The sequence below is a fragment of the Embiotoca jacksoni genome, unplaced genomic scaffold, assembly GCF_022577435.1.
Source record: "Embiotoca jacksoni isolate LCO1_2020_lvr unplaced genomic scaffold, fEmbJac1.0.p SCAF_6, whole genome shotgun sequence".
Classification (NCBI taxonomy): Eukaryota; Metazoa; Chordata; class Actinopteri; family Embiotocidae; genus Embiotoca; species Embiotoca jacksoni.
The window spans coordinates 20,921,586-20,944,751 of NW_027185414.1; the positions used below are offsets into that span (position 1 = coordinate 20,921,586).

General features: G+C 42.9%; 1 protein-coding gene across 3 annotated transcripts; it reads left to right on the top strand.

Moving 5' to 3' along the window:
• The first annotated feature begins 739 nt into the window (after positions 1-739).
• fn1b (fibronectin 1b) lies at positions 740-23,166 on the top strand. Of its 3 annotated transcripts, XM_069173662.1 has the most exons (46): positions 740-1,063; positions 1,305-1,430; positions 1,662-1,799; positions 2,116-2,247; positions 2,631-2,768; positions 2,919-3,065; positions 3,214-3,396; positions 3,540-3,722; positions 3,922-4,098; positions 4,968-5,123; positions 5,230-5,358; positions 5,491-5,634; positions 7,085-7,206; positions 7,887-8,055; positions 8,144-8,320; positions 8,733-8,861; positions 8,964-9,053; positions 9,238-9,432; positions 10,463-10,741; positions 10,827-11,090; positions 11,185-11,279; positions 11,618-11,786; positions 11,932-12,018; positions 12,225-12,416; positions 13,533-13,811; positions 14,039-14,230; positions 14,358-14,447; positions 14,871-15,137; positions 15,285-15,401; positions 15,495-15,656; positions 15,758-15,913; positions 16,028-16,144; positions 16,545-16,814; positions 16,909-17,096; positions 17,209-17,296; positions 17,389-17,568; positions 17,668-17,757; positions 18,366-18,554; positions 18,743-18,832; positions 19,265-19,728; positions 19,828-19,966; positions 20,710-20,871; positions 20,957-21,082; positions 21,179-21,285; positions 21,419-21,511; positions 22,425-23,166. In XM_069173662.1, exons 1-46 carry the CDS (start codon positions 922-924, stop codon positions 22,500-22,502), a joined length of 7,407 nt encoding a protein of 2,468 aa, XP_069029763.1. In that variant the 5' UTR covers positions 740-921; the 3' UTR covers positions 22,503-23,166. The 3 variants fall into 3 exon arrangements, with proteins under 3 accessions (XP_069029763.1, XP_069029764.1, XP_069029765.1); XM_069173663.1 differs by lacking the exon at positions 1,305-1,430; XM_069173664.1 differs by lacking the exon at positions 13,533-13,811 and having other exon boundaries at positions 741-1,063.

Consider the following 23,166-nt stretch of genomic DNA (forward strand, 5'->3'; position numbering starts at 1 on the left):
AATGTAGAAAAATACAAATACTGCAATAACAAGAGCACATAAAGCTGAAAACTGTTCATTTGTTACATTTTTAACATTATTTACTGTCAATATGTATATGATCCCTGATCCTAACTTCCCAAATAGTATCATGAATCCCAATCCCAGACCTGAAAAATTAAGCCATGAATTTTTTTTTTATCTGGGATCATTAAAACATTTTTTTGAGGTGCTTTATCACATTTTTCTATATGCTTTTTATTCTTTTAATATTTTCATATTCAGTGGGAATGACAAACAAAAACCAGGCTTTAAATTCATCAGTAATCATCAGTTATTGGGGATTTAGTTTGACCCGTCCTTAACTTTTTATGATGTATTACATTATGTTTGCAGTGACATCCTGTAAGATATGTATTGATTTATTACAGGTTTATAGTCATTCCCTGACCCTCTGCATGGCCCCTGTTCATGTATGATCTTGAGTCGTTTTTTTTTTGTTTTTTTTAACATCTCTAGGATGAACAGATTTCAGAAACTCATCTTTCTAACTTGATGTTGTTGGTTGTTTTTTTTTTTTTTTTCGTCTGCGGCTTCTTTTGTTTCTTGAAAGTGAAGTGAGGAGTGCAAGTATTGCACACACTCGGGCGGGTCATCCAAGCTCCAGTAAAATCCCTCCCCTCCATCAGACTGCAGCGGTGTGTCCCGGTATAAAACAGTGCGCTCCCCTCGCCTCAGTCTGATGCACGAGCTGCGAGGCGGGAGACTGAACCGCCTGGAAGAGCAGCGGCGCATAGCTGAGAATAAGGGACAGGAACCAGAACTCTCCAAGCTTTAGTTCAGCACTCAGTTCGTCTCCTTTCTTTTTTTTTTTTTTTTTTTTTAACTTTGCTTTGTTAACCTGCTGTTTCTTTTTTATTGAAATCCTTAGTCTTCCACAAAATGACTAGTAGCCCACTTACAGGGTTGCTGGTTGCGCTGTGCGTAAGCAGCGCAGTCCACGCTTTGCCAAAGAAGAGCAAAAGACAAACTGGTCAGTATCAAATGTATCCTGAGCTCCATGACGCAGCGGCTGCTTCTCCAGGTTGGTACACGGGCTTCCAAACCTACTTTAAAACGCCCCTTAATGTGAAACTTTATGCAGAAGGTGGTGTTTTGTTCAAATAAATGAGTTCACAGTATCTTGTTTCTTACCTAATGATTCAATTTTGCAGTCATTTGGAGTTTAATTTCTTTAGAGATGAGCCAAATCAGGCAAAACTTTTTGGACAATTTTCCTGTCAAATGTCGAATGGTCTTGATGTGACTATTTATATGATTTGTAGTGGGCTGTGAGGAACACGGTCGGTCATACAGACTGAGGGAGCAGTGGGAGAAGCCCTACCTTGGTAGCACACTGGTGTGTACCTGCAATGGAGCAGCAGGCATCAAGTGTAAAACTAAGCCTGAAGGTCAGTGAGAGACCGACCGGTGCCTCTCCTCACTGCAGTATCACTTGTTTCAGAACTGTTGTGTGACTAACAAGTGAAGTTAAAAGCAGTAAATCACGCCATGACTTTAACAACAGTCCTGAGCCACTCTAAACAAACAGATTGAAGTAAAGTATTCACTTGTTCAGCAGGGAGAAGTCTCCACAATAACAGCCTTTTAACCTTTTGGTGTTCCCTCTGTTTTTCTTTCAGTGGAGGAGTCTTGTTATGATAAGTACAATGACCGGACATACCGGGTCGGTGAAACCTATGAGAGACCAAAAGACGGGATGATGTGGGACTGCACCTGTATTGGTTCCAGTCGAGGCAAGATCAGCTGTACCATCGCAAGTAAGTTACCAGAACACTGAACTGCCTGCAGCATTAAACATTTGATAAAACGGACCTAAAATGAACCATATTGAGCCATTCATAATTTTCCACATTGTTATTTCAGTGTATTATTTATTTGTGTTGTTATTTTTGGCTTTACATTTTAGTTGAGTCCTCTGCACTTTTAATGCTCTGGAAACAAATAGGATAGCCATTGTGTGTGTGTTTTGTTTGATCAGTAAACTTAGGTTATTGAATATAAAACTTGAATGCATATGTGTCTGAGTGTATATTAAGGGCATGTTTTTAAACCAATGCAATTCTCATTTCCCAGATCGTTGCCATGAAGGTGGGATGTCTTACAAAATTGGGGACACCTGGCAGAGGCCTCATGACACTGCTGACTACATGCTGGAGTGTGTGTGTCTTGGAAATGGCAAAGGAGAGTGGACGTGCAAACCCGTGGGTGAGTGGTTTTACAGCATGAATTTAAACCTGCAGGGTAGCTAGGATGTCAAAACTTTCCATATGAACTCTGGAATGCAGATAAATGTGGAATCTCAACCTAAACATTCGAGCTTGCAGGCACACACTTACAGACAGGGTGATATTTTAGAACCATGACTGTTTGATACCACTGTAAATATTTAACATCGGTCTAGACAAACAAGATAAGTGAGCAAAAGAGCATGTCTCTTTGATTTGCCCATCTTACAACACAGCTATTGATTTTCAACTGTTTTTTTTTTTTTCCTGTGAACGTTCAATGTCAGTTCTGTGTTTTCAGGTAAAATTTTGTCACAAACCGCAGTTGTAATATTTTAAGATTCTACTTTATTTTCTCTGCAGCTGAGCGTTGCTACGACAACACCGCTGCATTATCGTATGTCGTGGGGGAGACCTGGGAGAAACCATACCAAGGCTGGATGATGCTGGACTGTACCTGTCTGGGGGAGGGAAATGGACGCATCACGTGCACCTCAAGGAGTGAGCAGATTATATACTCACACACACGCACACACACACACACACACACACACACACACACACACACACACACACACACACACACACACACACACACACACTTTGAAATACTTCCAGAGCAGCTGCTGACTACGTTTGTTCTCCAACCAGACCGCTGTAATGACCAGGACACCAAGAGGTCCTACCGTATTGGAGACACATGGACGAAGACTGACACAAGTGGACACAACGTGCAGTGTCTGTGCTTAGGAAACGGCCGTGGAGAATGGAAGTGTGAAAGACACAACACAGGCCGAAGTGAGACTCAAAATCTAAACCGATGCTTAGATGTAGTTTCGCTACAAATGTTCACCAAATATCAAAAACGTATTTTCTCTGCTCTTCTTAGTGTTTACAGCCCTCACATTCATTAATCTTTCAATCTAATTGGTGTTATACGCCGCAGGTGCCGCCGCCTCGACCCCCACACGCACAGAGCTTCGGCAGCAGCCCGAGCTTCCTGCAGAGGGAACCTGCCGCACAGACTCTGGAGCCTCCTACTACGATGGGCAGCGCTGGATCAGAAGTCAGGGCAGCAAGCAGATGCTCTGTACCTGTCTGGGCAATGGAGTCAGCTGTCAGGAGGGGGGTAAGTAGGAGGGAGAGAAGAAAAGAGTTATTGAATTATTTTAGAGGACATTTTTGGTGTGTTTCTAATTTGGTTTCCTTCACATTGTATAAGTCTGAGAGTCCCCGAGTCATGTCTCAAAACTCAAATAATCATTCGTGCAGAGACCAGGAACCAGGTGTATGGTGGTAACTCCAACGGCCAGCCGTGTGCGTTCCCCTTCGTCTTCATGGGGAAGACCTTCTACTCTTGCACCTCAGATGGACGCACAGACGGGCAGCTGTGGTGCTCCACCACCTCAGACTATGAGAGCGATCAGCAGTACTCTTTCTGTACTGAAAAGAACGGTGAGACACAGGAACAGGGATGTAAACTGTGGCTTGATCATTTTATTGTTTTTTTATGTAATGAGCCACAATAACTGTTGCCCAGTCATAACTGTCTTTGATATAATAAGGATTATAATTAAGGACATGGCATGGCAGTAGTCTATTGTAAGTAATCAGAGCTGTGCAGTAATTGCGGTCTGTCTCATCTTAATTCCAGTTATTGTGGCGACACGAGGTGGAAACTCCAACGGCGCTCTCTGCCACTTCCCCTTCCTCTACAGTGGCCGTAACTACACCGACTGCACCTCTGACGGACGCCGTGATGCCATGAGGTGGTGTGGCACCACCCACGACTACGACGGAGAGCAGCGCTTTGGATTTTGCCCCATGGCTGGTGAGTGTGTGCGTAACTGCTTTGTTGGTCATGTCAAGTCAGAGGTTCCCAAACATTTCAGACCAAAAAGCGCCACAGCTCAATTGCCAACTCCATCTCCTCCTCACCATTGAACAGTCTGACCTGTCAGGTGTTGTCACCTGTCTCTCAACTGTTTTTTTTTTTTTTTTTTTAGCCTGGTAGCCATTTAAAAATGCTACTTATTCTGTTTGCTAAATAACTGTGGAGTCCAAATCTGACTGAATCAAGCTTGTGAGTACGCTTGCGTACCACCAGGTGGAGCTTCAAGTCCCACCAGTTTGGGAATCACTTAGTATTTTTTTCTCCTAGATAAAGTTTACATCAATGAATTTGAAATTGTTCCAAATAGTTATGTACACAACATAAAATATAAAGTCACATTTTTATTAAAATATTAATGAATGCTTACAAGAAAAGTTTGACATTTTAAGAAATGTTTATTGTCTTGGTAAAACTACTCATGTACACTGAATATGAAGCCACAGGTGAGAAATGGTAAACTTAGCCATTTGAAGGGTATAAAGTTAAACTAAATGTTCTTATCTTTATCTCATCTTGTTCTCACAGATTATAATGGGTAGTTGGTTCCAGGGGTCACTTGTAGACAATTGGAGAGTAAATAATTGGAGCTTAGAGTGGTCATGGACATAGAGTGGAGTATGAGGCTGTTACATAACAGTTATATTACATACACATTCGTAATTCTGGGCTGAACTGGACGAAGGAAAATTCTTTGTCTGAACACACACAGCAGCATGAGAATAGAGATGTATCAAAAAATACACACTGCAAGCATGCAGAGCACTGATTTTTATTTTTTTAATTTTTTTTTTATCTCCTATGATTAGCCCATGAAGAAGTATGCACCACCAATGATGGAGTGATGCACCGTGTAGGCGACAAGTGGGACAAACGCCATGATACCATGGGTCACATGATGCAGTGCACATGCCTGGGCAGTGGCCGTGGGGAGTGGAGCTGCGTTGCTCACTCGCAGCTGCGAGGTCAGAGAGCTAACTCAGACTTGAAACAAAACCTTTTAGAAGTCATGCCCTGTAATGTGATATTAGAAAATACAATGTGTGTTTTTTATTGCCTGTACACGTGCAGATCAGTGTATTGTTGATAGCCAGACCTATGAAGTGGGCCAGGAATTCTCCAAGCGCCACAATGAAGGCTACATGATGAACTGCACCTGCTACGGACAGGGACGTGGACGCTGGAAGTGTGACGCTATCGGTGCGTTTATGTGTTATTAGCTCGGGTGTCGGAGGATTTGATAGTCTGAACTGTTGCAGCTGAGAATTGCAACCCCACCCTTCTCTGTCCCACCTGCTTTACTCTGTTGGTTGCTCATGTTTCTCACAACAGATCAGTGTCAGGAGCCACAAACCAGGATGTTCTATCAGATTGGAGAGACATGGGATAAAGCCATCCATAGCATTCAATACCGCTGTTATTGCTATGGCAACGGGAATGGAGAAATGAGATGTGAACCCCAGCAGACCTACCAAGGTAAAAAACAAACTTCCCAACACAGTTTTTAGCACTCCACTTGAGTTGGGTTACAGCTCTGTTTCTGCAGAGACCACATCGTCTGTGTTTCAATATTGATGATATAATGACACATGGACGACTTAAGCACGGTTGACTGGTTGTTCAAGTGTTTTTTAGACATTAGCGAACAACAAAAGTAATGCAGAAATGAAACAAAAAACTTCAGTTGGAGCCCTCAATTTGTGTCAAAAGTCACACTGATTCTCTGACAAATCTGTAGACACAACATGATACTTATATTTTTAGTTTAGCATGACTGACACCTATAAATCATCGTCACTTCTTCATAATCTTCACACTTTGATTGTTTTCTTCAGAATTATACTAAGTCACTGATTTCCATTGTACAAATGTACCAAAGTTAAACAAATAAAGGCAAAATGTTTGGCCTGAGCTTAAACTTCAAGATCCTTCAGTTGTAAGAATCTATCTGAGGCTCAATGACAGTGTGAGACATTCAAAATTCAAGACCTCAGCACAAGATAACATGTGCTGTCTGTCTGTGGTGAGCCATTCGTACAATTATGAAAATCATGGCTAAATAAGAAGTATTAATCAATTGGTAAGTGTATTCTAGACTGTTTGTTAATTTTTCTGTAATACTTCTTATTCCTTTCCTTTGATTTATACACTGCTAGTGTTTAATTCATGTTAGCTTTACTTATTGACCTCTTTTTTTCTCATCACCTAACCTCCCATCACACATTTCTGAAGAGAAAGTTCACTTGCCAGGTCGACGGAGGAAACAGGGGTTCAGGTTTTTTCTCAACTTTGAAGTCTGACAAATGGAGAAGTGTAGGCCAATCAAATCACACCTGTCTTTCCTTTGGTCTTTGTCGTTTCTTCTTCTTTTTTTTTTTTTACCTCCCCCGCCCGGGGTTGAATGATGTTTTGCTGACATGCTGAGGGGAAAACGATGCATTGGGTGAGAGTGGGGGGGCACTCTGTTTGGGTAAAAGTTGCTTCATGTGACACTTTGTACTTCATCGCTTTGCGAGTCCTGAATGGAACATTTGACCTAAAAAGTTACAGTTGCAACATCGATCTCACCCTCATCAGTGGGAGAGGGAAGTGTGTCTGTGCAGAGTGTGTGAAGCTATAGGAGTATGTGTTCTTGATGGAACAGAGGCTCGATAAACTGTGATGAATATAGGACTCCGGTGTTATGTCGGACTGTAAGATGTCGGTGGGTGTTTGAGCTGGTTTAGCACCGTCTGGTTGTTTGGTTCTGTCCCAAAACGATGAATCCTTTTGACAGAGCTCACCAGAACGTAGCCAACTCTCACCCACACTCCTTACAGGTAACACTGTTATATTATGTGCAAGTCTTATAGCAGCTTTTCTTTCCTGCTCTCTCCTGGTGTCTCCTAAATCTTTTCGAACACCTGCTGTTGCTCTGATTCCTCAGACGGCCACAGACCTGTCCAGGTGATCATCACAGAGGCAGGAAAACAGCCAGACTCACACCCCATTCAGTGGAACCCGCCTTCATCTGTTCACATTACCCAGTACGTCCTCAAGTGGAGAATTGTGAGTTGCACTTTTGGTTCTTAACACATCTTGACAAGTGCCTTTGGTGCCAAGGTGATGAAAGGGTGTATGAACTGCCCTTTACAGTCTGTACACACAAACACAGTTTTTAATAGACTCCAAGATAAATATCCTCCTCCATGTGATTATTTTCTCACACGTCTTTTTCACTTTGAAGACTTCAAAGACTGTCAAACTGGTAGAGTTGTTGAATTGAAGTCAAACAGATTTCCTGTGAAGCTGGTTTTACTGTATATTTTGGACGGCAAAGTCATTCAAAGCCCTCATCTGGCCAACCTGCTCAGAAAGTTTGTAGTTTTCCGACCAGTCTAGATACTTCTAATGCAGGATGTGGCAGTAAATAGTTGTAAGCCAGTGTCCAGCCCATAATATACAGGTGACCATATGATTCCTGTAAATGTTCTCTTTCATTAATAAGATAATAAAATAATCCAATGCCAAATAAGATTATCCAGTTTAGGAAACTATGTCACCATAAGGTCCATTCAGTGGCTCAAATCAGTTCAGTCTAATAATAATGTATTTATAGATGTTTAAATTTTCATTTTTTTCCCCGAAAACTTTAAAGCATTCTTTTTGGAAAATGTCTTGGTCATGTTAACTCAAAAAAATGTGGCTTAAAACCCATTCATCTTTTATCCTTTTACCCCTTCTTGTAGAAAAACACTCGCTCTCCCTGGAGGGAGGTCAACATCCCCGGCCACCTGAACTCCTACACCATCAGTGGGCTGCGTCCAGGCATCACCTACGAGGGTCAGCTGATCAGCATTCTGCGCTACGGACGCCGTGAGGTCACGCGCTTCGATTTCACGACCACCCGCGGCTCTTGTGAGTAAACTAGAGCAGCAACAGTCTGTTAATGCCACAAATCGAATGAAAATATTCACTAGAACATCACATCCCTTTTTGTCTGAAGTGGAAACATCGGAGGGAGAGACGAGCCAGCTTCCTGCAGTGGTGGACACTTCTGAGTCAGTGACAGAAATCACCTCTAACAGCTTTGTCGTGTCCTGGACATCGGCTTCTTCTACCATCTCTGGCTTCAGGGTGGAGTATGAGCTCAGCGAGGAGGGGGCCAAGACACAAGTCCTGGGTAAGAGCCTCTGACCATCACCGAAACCTCCATATCGCCTTCATAATGTCTAGTGAATAGTTTCTATGTTAAGTTTCTTACTGATGTATGTCAGGTTAAATGTGATAGAAATTCTTCACCATAGTGTATATAGTTTTATATTGGGTTATTGATGAATATAAGCCAATTAAATACCTGTCAAATCACAGTAATCCATTCAATTGATGCAAGTATTCTATTGAAGTCCAATACTGCCATGAAGCAGCCCTCCTCATCGATTTGCAACTAAATGGCCTGAGTCTCTGAGAAATATTAAGACATAGTTGCGGTGGTACCATGGTGTAAACTAAACAGCAAATTAGCACCAAAAATACTGTATGAAATATGAATACCATTTTATGTGTATTCACTAACTTTTTGTTTGCTTCTCCAGATGTTCCCCACACAGCCACCTCCCTCACCATCAGTGATCTCCTGCCAGGACGCAGATACAACATCAGTGTCTACGAGCTCCCACATCAGGGACAGCCCAACCTCATCCTCACTACCTCCCAGACTACAGGTAGGAGAAGCACTCTCCTCCTCTTTGTCGAGACATTAAAGTCAAGGTGTGCATTTTTCACACATTTTCTCATGAAGGATCTCCACTCTTTTCCTTCTTAAGCTCCTGACACACCTTCTCAGCACACTGTCGACGAGGTGGGAGAGACCTCGATCCGAGTCAGCTGGTCCAGACCTCAGGCTCCTATTACTGGTAAGAAAATACCTCCGCTGTATGTGTTAATTTAAAAAATTTCCCCCCGGGGATTAATAAAGTAAATACCTACCTACCTACCTACCTTAATCTCTTCCTCTTCTGTAATTTTTGCCAGTCGGCATTCAGCTTTGTTGTGCTCATAAATCCATTTTAATCTGAATTTGTCTGCTTGTGCCGGCAGGTTACCGTGTTGTGTACACGCCATCAGAGGAAGGCAGCAGCACCGAGCTGAACCTGCGTGACACCGAGACCTCGGTGACCCTGGTCGACCTTCTCCCCGGTCTGCTCTACAACATCAGCATCTACGCTGTGGAGGAGGACCAGGAGAGCGAGCCTATTTTTGTACAGGTCAACACTGCTGGATCACCTCAACAGGGTACACATTTTTAAACAAATACTTTATCTTTCAGGTACTACAGCTAGAGTCAATGAAAGCAGCTGCATAAATTATATAATTTAGTCCATGTCAGGTCTTTTGTTTCATTAAAACATTCACAGTATATTATTTCTTCTTTAGATGGTACATTATTCTTGTTGGCTCATTCTTTGCCTTTTTCTGTCAGTGACCAGATTGAGTCTATACTTGCAGCTGAAGATTCCTTATAGGGCCACAAAGTTTCACAAAGGGCTTTTCAGTGCTCAGTGAAGACTGAGCTTGTCAAAACATTGCTTTGTCAAAATAAGCTTCTATATAGCTACAGCTATACCATCTTGATATTTTTTCCTTCTTGTCTCCATCTTCATATACTGTGACCCCTGAATGACCTCTTTAGATCCAAAGTGTGCTGAGAAACAGACACCTTTTCAGATGTAGTTAAAACACTTTGGAAGACAAGTATGCATGTGCAGCCAACACCCTCAACACCCACACGTTGTAAATCCTCAGTATATGTTAAATTGGGTTTCTATTTATGATTTTACTCCTTCATTTCATTACACTCGAAAAACAAAACCAGGTGCTGCAGTGGAGGACTTTTTCCTTTTTTAACTTTTATATGGGATTTCTTTTATATTTTTTTGTTTTATGAGCCAAGATGTGTAAATATCTCAATCTGGAAATTATTAAAGCTTTTTATTGAACTATTTTTTAAGTAACACATTTGTAAAAAGCTGCCACTATAAAGACAAACAGATTTTTATGTAGTTTAGCTTTAGTTTGCATATTAAATTTGGCCTTGTATTTTTTTTACACATCTCAGTTAACGGAGTTCTTGTGCACACGGTTCTGTTTAGTTTTAGTTCTTCTCCCCAAACCACATTGTGAGCATCTTTTAGGCCTAAAAAAAACATGTTATATGCATGTTGATACTCATTTAACAGCTATATTTTGTAGCATTTCCAGTGGTCAAAAACTCTTAAGTGTGATTCTGACCCTTGTCAATCAATCTTCCACTTCCTGTCCACAGAGGAGGTCCTCGCCCCCACAGACCTGCAATTCTACGAGGTTTCAGATGTGAAGATCTCCATCACCTGGACCGGTCCACCCAGTGAAGTGACTGGCTACAGGGTGACCTTCTCCCCTGTTGGCTCTGACGGCTCTGACCTGAGGCTCCTGCAGCTGCCCATCTCACCCAACGCATACGCTGACATCACCCACCTGCAGCCCGGCACGCTCTACCGCTTCAACATCTACGCCATCAGTGGTGGAGTGGAGAGTGAGCCGCTTGTGGGAGAGAAATCTACCAGTAAGTCTATGCACATTTAAAGAGAGATTACAGCAAAATATAAAACATTTTCTGCATTACATGTGTTATATTTTCTCACCTCCAGAACCTGATTCACCCACAAACGTGCACTTCACTGACATCGGACACGACAACGCACTGGTCACCTGGGAGGCCCCCCGCGCCATCGTTACCGGCTTCCGTCTCTTCCTGAGCATCGAGGGCTCAAGCCCCATCGAGAAGAGGATCCCCGGCGGGGTCACCCAGTACCCGCTGAGGAATTTACGTCCAGACACGCAGTATATCGCCACCCTGCACTCTGAGCTGGACAACGTGCTCAGCGAGGGCGTCACTACACCTTTCACCACTGGTCGGTATTAAGGGACACAAAACATCTACAAAGCCTAGAATAATTAGTTGTAGTGAATTTGGTAATATTAATCCCCATTCTGTTTTCCTCGCAGCTCCCCAGATGGGAAATGCTCCTGCTTTTAGCACCGAGGTCGCTGATACCTCTATTGTGGTCACCTGGATACCCGTCCGCAGGTTCAGCTACAAGGTAGACACCTGCATCCTCTCATCACTTAAAATAATCAGTTCAACACATAGAGAAACAACTAGTCAAACAAAATTAATGCTTCTGTAATTGATATTCATTCAACTATCAATGAGTAAAATCACTATTTTTAATATAAAAAGGGTCCCTCGTTATGACAGAGAAATTTTGCCCACAAGATGTGTAAATAGGTAACTGCTAAAATGTCAGCGTGGTGTTCACAGCTTGTTGTACTGCCCCCAGCTGTAAAATAATAAAGGAGATTTTAGTTTTTTTCTGCTGTATATTTTAAGTGTATTTTCTAAGTTTCTAATCTCCGCACGTCTGCTCTTTCTCCCCAGCTGTCTGTGCTCCCCAGCCAGGAAGGCGAGTCTCCCAAAGAAGAGACCTCAGACTCTGGACGCATTTATATCACCGATCTAATTCCTGGAACTCAGTACACTTACAGCGTTCAGCCCATTTTCAATGGACGCCACCGTGGAAACCCCATCATCCGCAACGTCGTTACTAGTGTGTATCTATTTTCACATTTACAAAAAAAAAAAACTTTAAAAGAAAGCCACTATAAAATCAGTTGTATAACTCATGACCAGATTAACACAGCACTGTTCAAACCATTTTTCATGAGTCATGGTCTGCTTCTCTCTCCCTGCAGCCTTGTCTCCTCCCACTGACCTCAGTGTGGAGTCCAACCCCAACACAGGAGATCTCACAGTCCACTGGGTCGCCTCCAAAACAGCAGGTAAATATTGACTGTGCTCTCCATGCACTGCCAGCCCACTGGATCATGCCAAGTCTAGACCTTGGCCTTTGAATGGTGTTCTTTTCCACGCCTGTTCCCGGTATCTTCTTTTCATTCTCTAAGTGACGAATAAATAAAAAAAAACAACTCTTGACATAATGTACTATCTCCTCCATATTTGTCTTTTTCTGCTCCACTCTCTGCAGGCATCACAGGCTACAAGGTGACAAGCACGCCAACCAACGGCCAGAGAGGAAATTCCGTGGAAGAGTCAGTCGATGCTGATCAGACCTCATGCCTGTTAGAGAACCTGAATCTGGGTGTGGAGTACAACGTCAGTGTGTTCACGAACAAGGGCAATGTGGAAAGTGTGCCTGTGTCCACTATTGTCACACCAGGTAGGAGCCAGCAGAAAGGCATTTACACATGTTTACAGGCTGCAAACACACAGCTGTGTCTACAGAAAACACCTGTGTCTGGTTGGGAGGGCGCCATGAAAGAGATGAATTTGCCATTAAAGGCTGGGTTTGAGTCAAGCCGGAGCCAACTCTAATATTTTCACCTCCTTTCAATAACATTTTCATGATTCCCACCCTTACAATGCTTGGCATAGTTTCAAAAGAAACTAAAGCTGCATTAGTTGATTTTTGGCCAATAGGGAGAAGAATAAGTCCATATTGAACCAACGGACGCTGAAATATTGTCTTTATGAAGTTGTTATTGTTTGTAAGCTACCAGGAAATTGCCTTCTTGCTTTTTTAGCAGGCTCAGAACAATATTATCATCCCTCTGGAGTTGTGTTTCTACCAACCTGACTAAAATAAGTCTAATACTAAATGTCCTTTTAGCTCTGTCATGGTCTCCACCAACTCCTCAGAAAGATTCCTGAGCCTCTAGATTATCAACATTAAAAAATTATTAAAGCCAAAAGTTATCAAAAGGCTTTCAGCTACATTTGATCTATTTGCTATTTTCTACAGGGCAGGTAGTGTCTGGAAGGTTTATCAAAGCTTGTTTGTTCAAAATGATGATAATAAGAGCAACAAGATCTAACTAAGCAGTAAAAGAGGGTAATAAGTTAGTACAATGCACAATTCTCTGTGGTGTTATCACTGTAGGTCACTTTTACATATTGGGTAAATATAAAATACAAAAAAATTCTAATGCAGCATCTATTATTTATAAACCACTAAAATATTATCATGGGCTAACTGATCATTTGCATGAAGTTTATGTTTATTACTGGGGAAGGTGTTTTTTTTTTAAATTTATTTAGCATGGCCAACAGTAGTACTAATCATTGCTTGGGATTTACCTTTAATTAAAGGGCTTATTCTGAATGTCTCTCAACCCAGTACTGTGTAATTATCTAACATGGCTGTGGTTAATTTTAGGTTTTCTGAATGCTTTACGGGAAATGAAATTAATGTTCTTGATATGACCAATGTTAATTATTATGGCTTTTCTGTCTTTCTAATTCTGCCTGCGCTTTGCAACTGGCCTAACCCTTTCAGAAATCCCCACACCAAGTCATATTGACTTTGTCGACATTACTGACACCACCATTGGCCTGCGCTGGATCCCTCAGACCTATACTACCATTACTGGTTACCGGATAACGGTAGTAACGTCAGGCGAGAGCTTGCCAATTATTCAAGATATGGTGGAGACATCTGCTGGTTATTACACCATTCATGGTTTGGAGCCGGGCGTGGACTATGACATCAGTATCTTCACTGTTACTGAGGATGGGGAGAGCGAGCCGACCACATACACAAAGCAAACGCACGCTGGTGATTTAATTCTTTCACTCCATCAGTGGGGAGGGCTTGGGTTTTGATCTGAGAAAATGAATGAAGGCACATTTACAGTCCTTTTATTAATGTATCACATACTACAGTAAATTTCTGAATTTGATCACATCAATGATATTTATTTTGTGCTGCTATAAATCTAGTTTTATTTGATTAACTGCTTTTCCTGTCCTGGTTATATAAATTATGACCCCTCCTTCTTTCAGCCATTCCGGTTCCCACTAACCTGCAGTTTGGTGGGGTGGGTCCTGACCACATTAGGGTGACATGGACTGTCCCCAATGTTGCCACTCCAAGCGAAATTTCTCGGTTTGTCATCCGTTACCACCCTGTAGCCACAGATGATGACATCAAGGAGGTTAATGTTGGCGGAGCCACAAACACCTTCCTGCTGCAAAGTAAGAAAACATAAACACAGTGTCTGTTTAAAAGTGTCTCACGGTGCTTTAAAAGTCAAAAGTATTTGTTTTGCTTTGCTCCACGTCAAACCATTCTAACCGTACATATCTCACCCTGTCCATGAAGACCTGCTTCCCAACACCGACTACCGCATCAGTGTTGTGTGTGTGTATGGAGAACGAGAAAGTGAACCAGCCACAGGCACTCAGAAGACAAGTGAGTACGACAGTGGTCTCCATAGTGGGTGCCTGAAGGACTTATTCTTGCAAGACTTTTTTTTACTCTAGATTTTTTATGTTTTACATTAAAATCACATACAAAAAAACAACAACACTTTAATCAAACACAGCAAAACAAAAGACAGAGGCAATAAATATCAAAATCAGCAAATCACCATAGCAATCAAAAAGTCAGAGACTGCTCCTGTTGCAGCCCCTGTTGTTGTCCCTCGAATATTATGTCACATTCAACTTATTTGTTTTGTTGAATAGAAAAAAATATTATCCTCATGGTGTTCATGTTTTGTGGGTTGGAGAGAGTGTTGCTTTTTTGGGGTTACTTGCAATTTTTTCTTTGTTCTTTTACATTATCTCTGCATATAACTTCATTTGCTTCTATCTTCAAAACCTTCTCTTTCAGCTCTGGACTCCCCGACTGGCTTGGACTTCTCAGACATTCGCACCAACTCCTTCACCGTTCATTGGCTGGCTCCAACTGCCGTCATCACCGGATACCGAATCCACTATCAGAAGACAAGTGGTGGGCGGGCCAAGGAAGAGAGGCTTCCCCCAACCAGGAACCACTACACTTTGACCGGACTGACGCCCGAGACAGAGTACCTGATATATGTGTATGCTGTCAGCCAGAACCAGGAGAGTCAGCCTCTGACTGGCACACAGGCCACCAGTGAGTTTTTATACTGTTTTCAATTATCACCTCTTCTTCTCTTCTTTTAGTGACATTCTTCAGATCATGATCATAGTTATTTGTCTTTATTGTATTTTTACTATAATTAACCTCCTTCCTTTCTTCTTCTGTCCTCTCTGTCCTCAGTTTCTGATGCACCCACTGACCTCGCGGTAACATCATCCACCCCCACCAGCATCACCATTCGCTGGGACGCCCCCTCTGTCACAGTGAAGAACTACAGGATCACCTATGAAGACACCAGTATGTTTACCTATCTTAATTCATAGTTTCCTCTAAACCTCAACCATGTCCAGAGTAACACTCGACCCGTCTTTACTCTCTCTTCTTTACTAGATGGTGAGACTCCTCAAGAGTTTACAATCCCAGGCACTCAGACCACCGCCACCATCACCAACCTGAAGCCCGGTACTGACTACACCATCACGGTTTATGCTGTTTCCGGACGAGGAGACAGCCCCGCCTCCAACACCAATGTCCATTTAACACACAGAACTGGTACAGCAATGAGGAAAACAAATGTCCCTGGAAAAAATTATTGTAATTGCTGAAGGGTTTCAGTAAATCTCATACTTGTCATGCACCCATTTCTCCTTTAGATACTGAGCAGCCCACTGACATGAGGCTGACTGATGTGAGTGACAATGCAATCACTGTGCGCTGGTCTCCTGCTCAGGGACCAGTCAGAGGCTACAGAATCACAAGTGTCCCCAAGAATGGCTTGGGGCCCTCCTACTCTGAGGTGGTGGCCCCTGGTAAGAAACAAAACAGCTGTTCAGAATCAGATCTTTATTTTATATACATAAAGTACAAAAAAAATAATACACTATCTTCCTCTCACTGGCTCCTGTTCTGCTCATCTATTACAGATAAGACAGAGATGACGTTCACGGGTCTGATGCCCACCGTTGAGTATGTTGTGAGTGTTTATGCGCTGGGCAATGATGGACAACCGTCTTCCCCCGTGGTGGAGAATGCAATCACTGGTTAGTTTGACACACTTCAGTTAAAACTTATCTAAGAAAGGTTCAACTAGGGAACACAATTATGGATTACATGCACTTAAATCATTTGGTTACAGCCGTTTTACAGCCTTAACCATATTTCTTTTGTTTTTTGTGATCAGAGCATGTTAGCAAACATCTGACAAAATGAACAGATCAGCTAACAAAAATATTTCAAGCCACAACAAACATGTTTTCTGCTGTTCATATTACAAACTGGCTGCTAACTGGCAGGTCTCTAACCATCAGTCCTGCCATCGAAGTTTATCCTTCAATGTGGCTACCAGAGTGACAATAAAATAAATATTAGGTGTTGCTTTAAATCTCTCTTTAGCCTTTTTGAATTAGAGCTGAAATCAGTATTCCTCCTCCTCCCCTGCAGCCATGGACCGTCCCAAAGAGCTGGCCTTCTCTGAGATCGACTCCACCTTCATGCGCATCACTTGGGACAGTCCAGAGGGCACGGTCACATCCTACCGTGTCTTATACTCCAGCCCAGAGGATGGTGAGCAAGAGCTGCGTCCCGCTCCCAGAAGGGACCAGGACAGTGTGGTGCTGAGAGGCCTTCGCCCCGGGACCGAATACACTGTCAAAGTCATCGCCCTCAACGGACGCACACCCAGCACACCGTTAGTGGGAACCCAGGCCACAGGTAGAAATAGACAGAAAATATCATCACATTCACGACTCGCTTTAATGACAATGTATTCAATCTTTCTGCTCACACCTGTGTCTCTCTGTCTCAGTAATCCCCGCTCCGACCAACCTGGTGATCTCAGAGGTTGGTCCTTCCGTCTTCACCGTGTCATGGCGATCTCCGAGTGCACGCCTGACAGGATATCGTGTGGTTGTCAACCCCAAGAACATCAACGCCCCCCGCAAGGAAATGAATGTAGCTCCAGACACCACACGTGTTGTCGTACCAGGGCTCATGGTAAACAGAGTTTTTGTCTCATTATTTATATGAATTCATAATCAGCCAGTTAGTAAATATCAGCTGTATGTGTGTGTGTGTGTGTGTGTGTGTGTGTGTGTGTGTACTGTAGGTAGCAACCACATACCAGATACAAGTGTACGCTCTGAAGAACTCAGTCACCAGCAGACCACTGGAAGGAGAGGCAACCACACTGGAAGGTAACTGGCTGCTTCATAAATGGACTCATCTCCAGCCATCAACAGTTATCTTCTGATCTGTTTAACGTCTGTTTCTTTCCTCCTCGTTTCAGATGTCAGTCCTCCTCGCCGTGTCCGTATCTCTGATGTGAAGGATACTTCTTTCACCCTGACCTGGCGCTCCAAGGTGGAGACTATCACCGGTTTCCTCATCGAAGCCACGCCCCTCAGCGGCTCTCATCCCACCATCAGCAGGACCATCCCAGGAGACGCCCTCACCTACACTCTCCCAGGTACGCCACGGCTTCCTGCTAAACACAGCGTTACATTTTTTTTCTTCATATTTTGGTTTGTCAGTCTTGCTTCACAGTGTGTGTGTGTTCTTCTTGAAGGTCTGCAGCCTGGCATCATGTACTCTGTTAAGCTGTACACACTGAACGGCAACATGAAGAGCGCCCCGATTACTCTCACGATTCAAACAGGTACGACGCAAACCTGCATCTGATCCGTCTGTTTCATGGTGAACGAGAACTCAAGTTCAAATGTCATTATTCCATATTGAGAAATATTGATTTATATGTAGTTGCAGGTGTTTGATCTCTATCATTACAAACATTACACAACATACATACAGTGCAATGTGAAGGGAAACAGATGAAAGCAGTAAGGCACACATTGGTTCAAGTAAATGCGCCTTTTGTCCAAATATAGACAGTGTAGAGCAGTATTTTTCCGTCCAAAAGGGGATTCTATACATCACAGTTCGCTTACAAGTTATGTTTACATGTTTGAAAAGTTATGAAAAGTGGGCTTATATGACATCTGTAGCTCGCCTCTCATCTCTGTTTGAGGCTGACAGCTTGAGGTTTCCTCAGCTGCAATGAGAATCTCTGAACTTTCACTTGTTGATTTGCATTGTGGGTAATGTAGGCACCAGGTTTTATAAGGAAGAATAAAAAAAGATGGTATTTCTGGTTCTGTTGCATTGAGTTGGATTTTTTTTTAAATTCTGATGTTAATGTCAATGCCTTTCAGTGCACTCAGACAAAACAAGCAATTGAATGATCTGACACAATATTTTTCTTTCCAGCTGCACCAGTGGTCCAGGCTCCCACCAACTTCCAGTTCACATCTCTGACCCCCACCTCCATCTCCTTCACCTGGCAGCCGCCTGCCACACAAATCACAGGATACTACGTTACCTACGAGGAATCAGGAAGAGCCCCACAGGACCTCATCCCACGACCCCACGGCGGACAAAACTACGCCACCATATCTGGTATGCACTTGGCAATCTCACTATCAACAATATTTCCACTGAAGATATTGAACTTGGCATTTATCACTGAAATAATACTTGTACATGTTTTACTTATAGTTTCATTTAGATTGAAAAATTAGTTCAATCTAGACCAGGATCCCCCCCGGTATATCATTTTCATATAGGATAATTCCTTCTCTGCTCAGGCCTGAGACCATCCACAGAGTACATCATCAAGATCATCGCCATCCAGAACACAGAGAGGAGCACACCTCTGGTGGGCCGGATCAGGACTCGTGAGTATTTTGAGACTTCTGCTCTGTACTGTGACAATTGTGATGATAAATGAGACAGTAAATTCATGTGAGGTAGAGGTAAATGTCACGTAAAATGTGTAGGTTTGAATGGCAGCTTTTATCTGCTCAGCTGCATTACATGTTTTGCTGTAACAGCTCAGCAGCATTGAGATAAACTGTGTGGTTAATCAGTATTTTAGGCTCCTAAAACTATAATACCCCATTTTATTTTGAATGCTCTCACAAATGTCATTCAAAATATCTCTCGTGTGTTTGTAATTTTGCATTATGGCACACTTTGCCATGAGGTAGCGGCCTACCAATGCTCCATATCTGTTGCCTCCTGTTGGCTGTGATATGTTGTTGCAGCTCTTGCTTCACCTCCCCCTCGTCTAACCTGCTTGCTTCCCTAACCCCGTCTCTCCTGCCCAGAACCAGACTCCCTGCTTCCCCTGCCTCTGCCTCAGCCCCACCGCCCTGGAGGCAACCTGGATGTGCCTGAAACTGACCTGGACAACAGAGTCCAGGTAGTGGGCACCAATAACCAGGATGGGTTTGGTGATCAGAGCCAGCATGTGGAGTACACAGAGTACAACAACAACAACAACGGAGACGACGACGACAACAACAGATATAGTGGGAACGGTGGCAACCCGCAGTCTCCCTATGGGCAAGTTCATGAGCCCTTGGTCTTTGTGCCCCTTCCTGATGCAGAGGGCCGCAGAAAGCCCGTTGTGAGGCTGAACCTGCCCATTGGATTCACATTCGATAACGAGACCAGAGGGCCCCAGGAGGCCCAGACCAAGACCACCGTCTCCTGGAAGCCTTACGGGCAGAGCAACGCCTACCTGGTGTCCTGCAATCCTCTCACAGACTTAAATGAGAAGATGTTCCAGGTAAGAGAAGATGGTCATTGTTTTTAGATCAGTTCATCATGCTGCCTGAACCTTATTTATCAGAAAAAAGACAACTCTTTCCTCTCTCTACTGCTTTAGGTCCGCCTGCCAGGCTCAGCCACCACTGCTACCCTGATAGGACTCACCCCCGGAGCAAACTACAACGTGATAGTGGAGGCGCTGCTGGGGGCGCTCAAACACAAGATTCTGGAGCAGGTCGTCACCACTGGAAACACAAGTAAGCATCCTGCAGCAGCTGTTGTGTCTGAACTAAGTAGAAAAAGGTCAAAATTCAGTGCAAGCAGCTCCTACCGATGGCACATCTGAAGCAGACGTGAACCCTCACAGTTTTTAGGCACTCCTATTCTTTTTTTTTTATTCGGCTGGTGACTCTTATGACTGTCTAAAACTGGACCATACGGTTCGGTTTAATGACCTGAAAAGCCTCAATTATTAATTATTTTTATCCAAATCTAAAGGTTTCTTTTACACCTCTTCGAGCAACCTCAATGTTCTCCACATTTACATGTAGTATTAACTAGTTCAGTATAAAGTACATTTATAAACACAAATTTTAGAAGTTCAACAAGACTCATGTCACCATACTGCACTGACTTTCTCTTGTCTAACAGAAATATTGTTTTTATTCACTAAATATTTCTAGTTGTGCCGATCAAGCCCCTGAACAATATTTGAAATTCTACCATTACTTTTAAATGCATCTGTCTTTGTTATAGAACCTCAGTGAAAAGGATCCAGAGAAGCACAAGATGTACCATGATTACATCATCGTCACCACACTTTTGTTCTTCAATTAAAATTTAAATGTTAATTTATCCTCTTAAATATACAGTATGATACCAATGAAAAACATAATTTTTACAGAAATTAAAACCAATATGTCAAAAAAGAAGTTTATTTTAAAGTACTAGTGGCTTACGCAAATTCTTTTCCCATATTTCCCCCTCCGTCTTCCTTCAGTCCCAGAGGGCACTCCCTCCTCTAAGGACTCATGTTATGATGCCTTCACTGCGACCTACCATGACGTCGGTGGTGAATGGGAGCGGATGTCTGAGACAGGCTTCAAGCTGTGGTGCCGGTGTCTGGGTCTGGGCAGCGGCCACTTCAGATGTGATTCATCCAGTAAGTGTTTGGGATATTTTTTCTTGAGGATATAAACATGGGAATTTGAGTGTGTTTGACTTTTTCTCTTGTTTATTTTCCTCAGAGTGGTGCCACGACAACGGCAACAACTATCGCATTGGAGAGAAGTGGGACCGTCGCGGAGAGAATGGACACCTATTGAGCTGCACTTGCTTGGGAAATGGCAAAGGAGAGTTCAAGTGTGAACCACGTAAGGCCTCTTTAATACCCGAAGAAACGTGCTATGACTGTCTCGCACAGTTGGGGAGCTGCATGTGAATCTTAACATGTACGTCTGCCCACACAGACGACTCAACGTGCTACGATGATGGCAAAACCTACCAGGTGGGCAACCAGTGGCAGAAGGAGTACCTGGGTGCAATCTGCACCTGCACATGCTTTGGAGGACAACAGGTAAGACACGCCAGCCTCCCTGCATTCAAATCTCATGTTCAGTGTGTTTCAGTTCAGCTTAGTTTAGTTTGTGGTCACTCAGAGTCAAAAGAAGATGATTAAACGTATGTTTGTGTACGTGTTGTCTCATCAGGGCTGGCGATGCGAGAACTGCCGCAAACCAGGCGCCGACATCGACGCCGGTCTGCTGCAGCCTCTTAGATACGGAGACAACATACTCCGCAAAGTAAGTGATGTTTTTTACATCTCGTATTTTAAACAAGATGCATTTGAGTGAATCTTATTCGCACCAAATGAATTAACAGATCTGTTATTTGAATGTATATTTAAATTTAATCAAACATTAATCCAATCAAAAAGTTCGGTGACTGTTGCTGTTGAATGCAGATGGAGCGCAGCACCGTGATCTACACGGAGCAGGGCAAAGCTGTAACGTTTGTGAACGGGTATCCCAAGTTACATTGCTTGATCAACATCATTACCTGAGTTACACACGTCTCTGTGAGCACTGGTACGTGCGCATCTGGGATTTCACCACGAACCTGAAACTTGAGCAGAGAGTGCACTTAAAAATGTACGTCAAATTTTTTGGGGAAGGCAAGTAGTCGCGGTGAGCCAAATCCAGTAAGTAGGGGTGTTGTAGAGCTATGATTGTGTTGTTTTTAAATGCACTGTGAGCGGGCATATTGTCGAGGCTTGTACTACGATGCAGGATTTGCAGTTATCGAGGTAACTTCAGGTTTACCGCCGGGTTTTCAGTCATTTCCATCATTCAGCCACTGCACCGTTGCTGCTTTCAGGCTGGATTATGAGTTTCACTTATTTATATTTGACCTAATATTTGATGCGTGCTCTGCTCAAGTCCATGGGGGAAATCGCAAGTGCACATGTACCAGTGGTCACAAAAGCAAGTGTAACACAGGTGCTGATGTTGATCAAGCGACATAACTTGGAATACTTCATTATAAAAGATGTTGCTTCCCTCTTTTCCGTGCACATCACGCTCCTGTGCAACAGCAGTTTTCTCAACTTAATTTTATTTTTTATTTTTTTTAAATCACCCGTCAAACTAATTATTGTAATCTATTGCAGCATTGTGAGCACATCTTAACCTCATTTTATCACTACTCTTCCTACAGAATATTCATTGCCCCATTGAGTGCCTCCGACCTGAACTGCTGGCAGACGTACCCGCTCCTCAAAACCCAGCGGAATAAATGATCGCAGCTCATCTGACATCTGCTTTGCTCGCCCACCGTCCAGTTGCTGCACTGTCTCACCTTGTAGAAGCCATGTTGTCTGTGACTGGAATGAACTGACGGCCTTATCACTTTTCTGACATGTTTAGATGTTACACTGCCCTGCTGCCTGATCAACCACGATCATTTTCTTAAGCCCGTCTTTTCACTGTTGACTGCTAAATTTGTGACCCATTTGAAAACTTGTGCCAAACATTTTCTTCCACATACGGACGTGTGAGCGTCAGTGGAAGTTTCTATACATGTCAAATCAGTTTCCATTTAAATATTTACAAGTATTTCCTAATCAGAAAGCAGAAACCGTCAGAGAATAAGCGCTGCGTTAAAGAATGTCAATGTAGTTATTAACAATGTTGTTTCAACTGTCCATGAAAATGTGCTTTTCTTTTCCGTAGCCCTTCTTTTATTACCGAGGGGTCGCACTGTGTGTGATTGACACAATCTGAACTCTGTTTTATTACTAATTTAATCCCTTCAATTTCAACGTGTGAATGTGTGAACTAGGATGCGAGAATGTGAACTGTTCTATTTTTGTACTTTGTTGTCGGTGTCAAAGTTGTTTCTACCTTTGACAAGAAAAAGTCCCTTATTTTAATAAAGCTGGAGAGATCCTGAAACCTAA